The sequence below is a fragment of the Salvia hispanica genome, chromosome 1 (assembly GCF_029641045.1).
Source record: "Salvia hispanica isolate PSC_SH4W2 chromosome 1, Shi_PSC_v1, whole genome shotgun sequence".
NCBI classification, from domain to species: Eukaryota; Viridiplantae; Streptophyta; class Magnoliopsida; order Lamiales; family Lamiaceae; genus Salvia; species Salvia hispanica.
The window spans coordinates 17,337,766-17,347,936 of NC_142692.1; the positions used below are offsets into that span (position 1 = coordinate 17,337,766).

A 10,171-nucleotide genomic window follows, 5' to 3' on the forward strand; every position below is an offset into this window, starting at 1 on the left:
TTGATAGGTCCTTGACCTATCGAGCCTGAGCACCACGATTTGAACGAACAATTTGAAGAACAAGATAAACCCTAGTTGAGGTGCTAGGGGGCGATTTCCGCCAGAACCGGGAATGAGAACAAGTAATTAACTTTATTTCTCAATGAATGAAAATACGATAGAATTCTATTATATAGAATTCTAAATCCTAACACAATCTTGCTAATCAAGAAAGATAATTAAAATAAAAGACTATAAAAAGATATGGAAAATAACTAAAGATAACTAACTAAAATAAAAGATACTCTTTATCAAATAAATTCATGAAAGATAGTAGATGATCTTCAGCAATATCTGTTGAATTGAGGACCCTATCAGTCATCCTAATGCTACCCCTAACTAATATCCACATTCAAATATAAATATACACTATGCAGTTGCATATCTTTCGTGCCATGGATTTAATTAGATGCCATATTAAATAATACTAAAAATAGCGAAAATAGTTGCACACAAAATCATTAACCGCCAACTATGTATTAACTGTATTCAATATTGAAATTTAATTATTTCCAAATGGTATTATATCTTACTCAAAATTCATAAATATTTAAAGTCATACTCAAAACTCATAATATTTAAAATTAAGGCCAAAATTCATGTTTTATATAATTATAGATTATAGAGCGTTTTATATACTTATAGATTATAGATTGGACATGTTTTAACGATGGAAATAATATAGAATGAATAAAAATAATGGTGTCATTTGATATTAATTGATGTATATATGAGAAATTAATGAACAGTATAACCATAAATTTGATAGCGAATTCAGACTAGAGTTGTCAACTTCTTTACCTATTGTGCCACAACAACTTATGATGGGTTATATATCTAAAGTTTTTGCAACTATTGAAAATAATTTGAATTCCAGAGTCGGATGAGAAACTTAGAATCTCAAGAAACTTAGCATCTCAAGTCGGATTGCATGATAATGGAGAATCTACCAAAATTAATTTTCTTCTTGGCTGCAAAGAGTGGCAAGGAAAATGCACATGAATGACGAATGCAGAAATGCCGGTAGTTTATTGTTTTATACAATGTCATTATTGATTGTGCAACTAATTTAGGAATTAAATAACTCTGTAGATTCCTTTCCATTAAATATTGCGTCTCTTCACTCACTCTCTCATTAGTTTTACCAGTTTGTTTGCATTCTCACCTGAGATTTGCATTTGCTGCTCTCTTCCATGGATTGCGTGTACAAGGATCCCGCCGCTCCCGTGGAGGCGCGTGTCAAGGACCTCCTCTCGCGGATGACTCTCCTCGAGAAGATCGGCCAAATGACTCAGATCGAGCGCAGCGTCGCTTCCGCCGCCGCCATCAGAGACCGCTTCATCGGTGCATTTCTCTTAACTAATTCGCTGCCATTTCAATTCGATTCGATTCGATTGATATGATGTAATTATACAGGGAGTGTGCTGAGTGGAGGAGGAAGCAAGCCGTTTGACAATGCCAACTCGGCGGATTGGGCGGAAATGATCGACGGCTTCCAGAAGGGGGCTCTGGAGACGCGCCTCGGCATCCCTATTTTCTACGGCGTCGACGCCGTCCACGGGAACAACAATGTCTACGGCGCCACCATTTTTCCTCACAACATTGGCCTTGGCGCCACTAGGTCAGCATTTGAGGCCACCTTATGATATTAACGACTCCACTTTTTCAAATAATCAAATTCAAATTCCTAAAAGAATTCAGGATCGATTCAATACCACTACTTGTAAGATTCAAGCTAAAGCTGTGACTCTGATTGGTTTTTCAAAGGTGAAATCAATTTAATTCGAAATGAAATTTCACAACAGTCAATAATGTAATGTATTTATTTCCCCAACTTTCATTCAAATCGAACCAAAAGTGGAGCTGTGTTTTTTTTTATAATAAAGATAAGAGTTGCTTCTTTAGCTTGAGGATATCCTAGGGTTACTGGAATAGGAAAAGGAGGTGCTAAGGGAAACACAAGAACGGAGAGAGTGGAAAAGTTTATGATCCTTTTAGGTTGTGTGTCAGAATTTCGGTTAATAGGTAGGTATTTCACAAAAATCCTCTCATTGCTTTCTAATGATCTAAAAGTTGACAGAAAATAGGATGAGTTGCTAAGTTTTGTGGCGATACCCCTTTATATTTCAAAAAGTTTTTTTCCCTTTTTTTGAGGTGGAATTCATTCTATGATTATGTGATTTTTGTCCATAACATGGTTCCCATGGGCATATAATGAAGGATTTTCTATTTTCTATGCAACGGAATTCTTTGACGATTTGGTTTTATGATGAAACTAATATCTGACAATTCAATATAGAGATGCAGATTTAGTCAGGAAGATTGGGGAGGTAACAGCTATTGAAGTTAGGGCAAGCGGAGCCCATTATGCATTTGCTCCATGTGTTGCTGTAAGTACTTTTTAATAGAAAGGTGGTAACATGATTTGAAAATATCGTCTAAATAACCAACTTGTCGGAAAGGCTGAATATACTAGAGAATAGTATATTCATGTTCAGATTATTATTGAGTGAGTATCAACTATCAATGCTATGCATTCATCAACACCTCGTTTTTTATTTATTAACCCATGAGGAACTATAATTTCCCTCTAACTGTACAACACTAAACTGTTATTCTAGCAGCTTTAGATTCTTTTCTATCGCAGTCTACATTCAGTAGTTTCTATTTGCTTATAGGTTTGTTAGTCATATACACTGCTGGTGCCTTTTTTATATTACTCCCTCTGTCTCACTTTAGCAGTCCCATTGACTTTTCCGCCCTCTTTTTGTGAAAATGATAAAAAATAGTTAAAGTGGAGAAATGGTAAAGTAAGAGAGACAATAATGTAGATAAGACTCTTCTCTATATTATTCTCTCTCTTAATTTATCATTTCTCCTCTTTAACTATTTTTTATCATTTTTACAAAAAGATGGCAGAAAAGTCAATGGGACTGCTAAAGCGGGACGGAGGGAGTACTATTTTTCAGTGCTAACTACTAAAAATAAGCATTTCAGGTTACCCGAGACCCCAGATGGGGAAGAAGTTATGAAAGTTATAGTGAAGACACTGAAATAGTCAGAAAGATGACCTCTCTTGTTACAGGCTTGCAAGGACAGCCACCTGAAGGGCATCCAAAGGGCTATCCATTTCTGGCTGGGAGGTGAAAAAACCAAAACAAAATAATTTATCTTTACTATAATGTTTATTTTGTCGCAAAGTTTCTTCATAATAATTAATAACCATACAGAGTCTGGTATTTATGATGAAATATTACCTTTCTTTGGAAATTGTATAAGTGTTGTTGACTCATAGTCTGGTATTACAGAAAAAACGTTCTTGCATCCGCCAAGCATTTTGTTGGTGATGGTGGTACTGATAAAGGTATAAATGAGGGAAATACCATAACGTCATATGAGGATTTGGAGAGAATTCACTTGGCACCATATTTGGATTGTCTTTCCCAAGGAGTTTGCTCTGTAATGGCATCATACTCTAGTTGGAATGGAAAGAGATTGCATACTGACCATTATCTTCTTACCGAAGTTCTGAAAAACAAGCTAGGATTCAAGGTACATAAATTTGAAGTATCATTATCTTTTCTATTATGGTAGCTCTCAGACATTGTTTTTTATCAAGGAGCCCATCAAGGCATAAGATTAATACAGACAATGCTAATAAAAGACAGAGACAATTCTACTTTGAAATTTTGTTATTAGTTCAAATGTGAAAAGAAAAAGAAATTACTGAAAGTTCATAAAAATGTCGCTGAAGGCAACAGGTAACCATTGTGTGAAATTGAATTGGTGTTATATCTACTAATTCTTGGTTGACATAGAAAGGATATCTGCTTAGACTAAGTTAAACACTTGAGACCAAGGCCAATGTTATGCACCAGATTGCCCATGATTATAGTTTGGTACAATTGTTGGAATATGTATAATTTTTCATCGTCAATTTTGGACCAAGTAATAGAGAGATTCTATTAGTTTACCTCACAAAAATGTCTGTGGATTATCTTTGTGTAATTGAAGATAAAGCTTTTCCAGCAAAACTAAGATATGAGGTTAACTGTAAACAGCTATGAGGACCAGAACCCTCATGCTATTCACTACAGCTGTATGTCCTCTGTAACAAGTCAATTTTCCCTGTGAGAAAAAATAGCATTAACTGAGGTTGTAAATCACTCTGAACATTTTAGACTGCATGTTTTTCTTTTTCCTTTTTTTTCCATTTATCAGATCATTGAGCTACTTTATAGTGAACGATAACCTGCCACAGGGCTTTATAATATCAGACTGGGAGGCATTGGACCGGCTTTATGTCCCTCATGGTTCAAATTATCGTCAGAGCATCCTATCAACCATAAATGCAGGGATTGACATAGTAGGAATAATTTGTCTATGATTTTTTATCCCTCAATTTGTTTGATCTAGTTAAAAATTTTATCCTTGTCTCTTCATATATGCAGGTAATGGTTCCTTTTAGATATGAACTATTCTTGGATGAATTTCTTTCTCTTGTTGAGTCAGGGGAGATACTAATGTCCCGCATTGATGATGCTGTTGAGAGGATCTTGAGAGTCAAATTTGTTGCTGGACTTTTTGAGTATCCTCTGGCTGACTCATCTTTACTAGAATTAGTTGGTTGTAAGGTATTTTCTTCTTTTTTTTTATGTTATTCATAGAATCAAACGCATATCTGATTCCCTGTTAAATCATTTGGACTCTTTTGTGTTGGAGCCCTGTAAATGCTTGCATTTTATTTTGTTAATTCCATAAACAAATTCGTTTTTTGGATACATGTCTCGGTGAATTTGATAGATACATTGACATGACATTTGACCTTAATGTTAGTAGCTTTATATCCTGATTTCAACATATGGGTTCTATAATTTATTGAATAAAGAAAACTATTTTCTCCTTATGATGCTCTTTCGACTATAAGTATTTGTTTGGGAGATTTGTAGATGTAACTGGACATCATGCGTTTCTGTGAAATTTTAATACTTATTTCTCTCATGATATTCGTTTTTTGTATATATATCTTTCAAATTGTAATCAGTTCCATAGACAAAAACCTCAACTTTAAAATACAGGGCAAGTTTTTACTCCCAGCTTGTTTTATTTCCACTCTCTCTCTCTTAGTCTTGATTGATTTTCTGGCTGCTAAGTAGATCCGAAACTTCAGAAACTTATATGGTAATAAGAAAGAGAGACTGTAGCATATGAGATGATCTCAATTACCAATTTACTATTTCAGGCACATAGAGAATTGGCACGTGAAGCTGTTCGTAAGTCCTTGGTTTTGTTAAAGAATGGGAAGGATGGAAAAAAACCTTTACTCCCTCTAGACAAGAAGGCTAAGCGAATTCTTGTTGCGGGAACACATGCTGATAACCTTGGATTTCAGTGCGGAGGGTGGACAATTACCTGGGAGGGAACAACTGGCAGAATAACTGAAGGTAAGGTCTTGTAATATCCGTCAACAAAACTATTTTTAATCTAGGATTCTCATTTTAATTTTCATGATCAGGACGAGGATAAGATGTACTTATGCAGATTGCTCACTAATCTTGAATTTTTATGTTTTCCTATATTAAGTGTGTGCATCAGTGGATAAAATCACAATGTTTACCATGGAAATGAACACTGTGCCAAAAAACGAACTGATTCGTGAATTTGTTTGATACAGTTGAGCACATTTAATTGATCATCTTCTGAAATCATTGTTCTGGTAGGAACAACTATTTTGGATGCTATAAAAGAAGCAGTGGAAGACGAGGCAGAAGTGATATACGAATTAAATCCTACTCCAGAAACATTTTCTGGTCAAGATTTCTCTTTTGCTATTGTGGCCGTGGGTGAGGGTCCTTATGTTGAATCAGGTGGTGATGATCCGGAGCTCAAAATCCCTTTCAATGGATCTGAGTTGGTGAACTTAGTTGCAGATAAAGTTCCGACATTGATGATTCTAGTAACAGGAAGGCCTTTGGTTTTAGAGCCACGGCTTTTAGAAAAGATCGATGCCTTGGTTGTTGCTTGGCTGCCAGGTTCCGAGGGCAGGGGAGTCACAGATGTTGTCTTTGGAGATTATGCATTTGAAGGACGACTGCCAGTGACATGGTTCACCAGTGTCGATAAGCTTCCGATCCACGCGGGGGAGAATTCTTCTGACCCTCTGTTCCCATTTGGGTTCGGGTTATCATGCTAAAGCTGTGAGGTGATCTTGAATTTGGCAGTGGTAATAAAGCATGAATTACATCAAGATTAATTACACAGAAAGAAGCCGCTACTCGGAATTCTTAAATTGAGATCCAAATATTCGTATATGGATTGATGTTGTATTATGAGTATACTTGATATTGTGAAATCCAGTATCTTTATGAAATATCAGCTATGGTATTATTATTTATCAAATAGGAGTATCTGTTGTCATTTATATTCCTTCCGTCCTTAAAAAAAAATAGACAAGTCTAAATATAGAATTTTTTTAAATCAATTATACACCACTAATAATGTTGATTCCCACACTCCACTAACATTATTTACATAATCTTTTCTCTCTCTTACTTTTTTGCATTTTTCTTTTATTTTATTAATTGCATATTTAAATCCGTGTAACACGCATGGGGTTGATGTAATTAAGTCTTCAATATAAAATTGAGGAATACACGACCAATTTGTAGACCCTATAAGGATACTTCTAATGAAAGTATAAAACTAAAATGATATGGTTGTTGGAAGGACAAAAAAATATCAAAATTCAAACTCAACAATTTAAAATTCGAAGGTTGGTGGAAGGACAAAAAAATTACTATCAAAATTCAAACTCAGTGACAATATTAGAAGAACATAAACAATAAATTTCAACTGATCAGCTGTAATTTTGTTATTGTTCTTCTAATATTGATTCTTTTAAAATTTGAAAATGTTACATTAATTTGACTATTTAAGAGCATATTATTGCATTTGTAAACATTAGTCTCTGCATGCAACAACTTCAAAAGCAAATAATATGAAATGCAGTTGTAACTTCAAACTACTTTAAAACAATCGATTTCTCTAAGGCCCCCGTTCGGTATCGTGGAATTTGGACTTATTTAGTATATCCCCATACACATATATGTACATATTTGTATAAACAATGACGAGATTCATGATGAAACAAACTTAACATGTATTTATTGGACGCATTTCTAACCCAACTGAGTTAAGCAGTCTCACAGTTTGCTGGCAGTGACAGGTAAACTAAATAAGGAATGGCGGCCTTGAGCAACAACCTCTCCAGTTGTCCTGTTACGTATGAGCACGCCTGTGCTATGGTAGTTACCACGCTGGCCTAAACAACGAGAGGTAATCTCCAATTCGTCCTGCGCCAACAAGAAAAGGAGTAAGATGTCCAATATATTATCACAAAAAGCAGGTATGAGATTTGGACAATCAGCATTAACATAATTCATGTTCAGGTGAACATCCATATTCTGTATGTAGCACATCCATAATTGCATGGTGCAGCAGTAGATTTATCTATCAAAGAAAAGGGTTGGATCCATATCGCGCTTAAGAAGCATGTGATTTGTAATTTCATAATGTATGGTGTTCTAACTGAGCACAAGCAAGAAAGTATCCAACTAGAATCAACGGGTCCACTTGGTATCTGTTGAAACAATGAAATGTGCATACACTGCAGTTCACAAGCAAGAAAGTATCCAACTAGAATCAACGAGTCCACTTAGTATCTGTTGAAACAATGAAACGTGCATAAATTGCAGTTCACAAGTAATAGTACAATAAATAAAACACAAGCAACAACTTAGTTTCCAAGACCAACAACCTCTTAGAGCAGATGCCTTCCTTCCCCTGTCCAGTATTATCTCTACAAGACTCTCTTAGGAACTTCCCCCTTCCAACATTTGCAATTCCAGTGGTCAATACATTTCACTCGTGTTCATAACCGTGACCTAATTAGCATTACATTTTAGGGATAACACACACACAAGTAACACAACAATGATACTTTGATGTTGAGTAAAAACGATTCTATTTGCTGCACAACTCTCCTACCCCCCCCCCCCCTCCCCTCTTAATCGTTCTTAACCTAGCCGGTTGTGGTCATCTATAAATATAATTAACAAACACGATATAGTTAGGCAAGCTACCTACAGGGCAGAGGCTGATTCTATATTCTGTACAAGTCTCCTACCACCTTCTAGTCTCTCTTAACCAAGCCGGTTGCGGTTGTCTCTAAATATAAGTAACAAACAAGATATAGTGAGGCAAAGAGGTTGAACCTATTTGCAAATATAAGTCTCAACACATAACATCATCGGTATTTCTCCAGTCAAAGAGCCACAAATGAAATTCTCACTGCAAGCATCATACTAGAACTGGAAAATCAACAAATTAAGACGAGCAACACAGAGCAATTGATAAATTTCTACAAAGGCGAATAAGAGAAGAAAATAGATGACTGACATTCATCTTAGCATCGGAAATATAGGAGATCGACATGTCTACCGAAACATCCATGGGTTTGCCACACTTATGGATCGCCGCTGCACCGATTTCATCAACCAATGACGCAATCGCCCCCGCACTCAACTTTCCATTTCTATCCTGCGCCAATCAACCAGAAAATCCAATGTTTATCACGAAACACAAGGCTGTGTCAATATAATCCTCAACGAATTGACGAAAAATTAACAAATTTGGAGCCAATCGCAGCGATAGAGAACTCTGTGTAGCGAATTAGGAAAATCTTACGGTGAGACGAGCGGGGACAGTGAAAGAGCAGTAAAGTGTTGAATCGAGTCGGACCGAGTCGAGGCGGACACCTCGGAGGATTGAATACTCGTAGAAGCTGGGCTCCGCATGAGGTTTATGCGGCGCGAAGCGTAGCTGCGACACGCGATCGGCTAGTTCGCCGGCAGTGATATTCTGGAGAAACTCTCTAGCTGTATCCACCATGGCTAATTTGGCTACCGCCTGTGAGTGCTGCTTGTCGTCTCCCGCTATAATACTATTCAATGCGATTACTCCTTTACTCTTTCCAAATATGGGTCCACTTCGTTTATCTTTTATGAATTTAATTTTAGATGATTTCACTTTGCCTACTCAGTTGAAAAAATGGAGGAGAAAATATTGTATATAATCTAATGCGTGTGAAAATACAGTGATTCAAAAAATATTAAGTTTGTCTAAAATTGTATTTATTAGTTATAAAACTAAGTGTATATGAGATTTTCTATTTGAAGAGGGACTAAATAGAAAATAAAAGGATTTATATTTTACTTCCTCCGTCCCGGCTAAGATGACACATTGCTTAGCCGGCACGGGATTTTAGGAGTTATTGGTTAAAGTGTTTAATTGGAGAGAGAGAAGGTGGGTGTGAGTATTAAAGTAGAGAGATAAAGAAAGATGAATATTTTAATAGGAGTGAGAAAAAGTGGTTGAGTGTATTAATTGGAGAGAAAAAGTTACCAAAAAAGGAAATGTATCATCTTAATTGGGACAAACTAAAAAGGAAAACGTGTCATCTTGAGCGGGACGGAGGGAGTATATATAAGTATAAGCTAGGGTTACCCCAAATGTATCTCTGTATTTTCAAAGCAATTCTGTCTTTGATGGATCAAGGTACTTTTTCGCCCCACAATTTGTGCTCCTCTATGTTGTTTTTGGTTAATCATTGTGAAGAGTTTTATATAATTGTTTATTCAATCTAATAAGTGGTAACACAGCCAATCTATTGATGAGTATCTGAGAAATAAAAAAGGAGAATTAGGGTTCATGTTCTAGCTTGTTTTTGGTGAATCCATAAAACTTAGGATTTATGTTTTATGAATTTATTTGGTTGTTTTGATTATGTATACCTTCTGTTGCGGTTCTCTAAGAAAGATTATTCTGTGTATATAATCTGTCCGTGATTATTAAATCTTTGGTTAATAATTGCAATCCATCTCTGACTCTCTGTTACGGTTTTGAATATGGAATGTGTTGATAAATCAATTTGTATGTTTTAAATTGACTAGAACAAGTTTCAATAAAAATTGAGTTTATCATGTTCTACGTTATGAATTAATATGGCCGAATATATATATATTTTTTTGGAACAGTAGATTCATTCATAATAGTTCCCTTTTGGTTATTATGT

At 35.7% G+C, this 10,171-nt stretch overlaps 2 protein-coding genes across 4 annotated transcripts; one reads left to right on the forward strand and one right to left on the reverse strand.

The window, feature by feature from the left end:
- Positions 1–919: 919 nt before the first annotated feature.
- On the forward strand, positions 920–6,438 carry LOC125221691 (uncharacterized). Of its 3 annotated transcripts, none has more exons than XM_048123900.2 (10): positions 920–1,062; positions 1,188–1,383; positions 1,456–1,660; positions 2,339–2,429; positions 3,037–3,182; positions 3,348–3,591; positions 4,301–4,405; positions 4,491–4,673; positions 5,282–5,483; positions 5,760–6,438. In XM_048123900.2, the coding sequence occupies exons 2-10, from the start codon at positions 1,233–1,235 to the stop codon at positions 6,230–6,232; spliced, it is 1,800 nt and encodes a 599-aa protein (XP_047979857.1). In that variant the 5' UTR covers positions 920–1,062; positions 1,188–1,232; the 3' UTR covers positions 6,233–6,438. The 3 variants fall into 3 exon arrangements, with proteins under 3 accessions (XP_047979857.1, XP_088918554.1, XP_088918555.1); XM_089062428.1 differs by having other exon boundaries at positions 924–1,062; positions 1,251–1,383; XM_089062429.1 differs by lacking the exons at positions 920–1,062; positions 1,188–1,383 and having other exon boundaries at positions 1,464–1,660; positions 2,347–2,429.
- A 594-nt stretch (positions 6,439–7,032) lies between these two features.
- Positions 7,033–9,054, reverse strand: LOC125221693 (uncharacterized). The gene is made up of 3 exons (XM_048123901.2): positions 8,785–9,054; positions 8,497–8,637; positions 7,033–7,391 (listed from the first exon to the last, which is right to left on the reverse strand). The coding sequence occupies exons 1-3, from the start codon at positions 8,986–8,988 to the stop codon at positions 7,242–7,244; spliced, it is 495 nt and encodes a 164-aa protein (XP_047979858.1). The 5' UTR covers positions 8,989–9,054; the 3' UTR covers positions 7,033–7,241.
- Between the last annotated feature and the right edge of the window lie 1,117 nt (positions 9,055–10,171).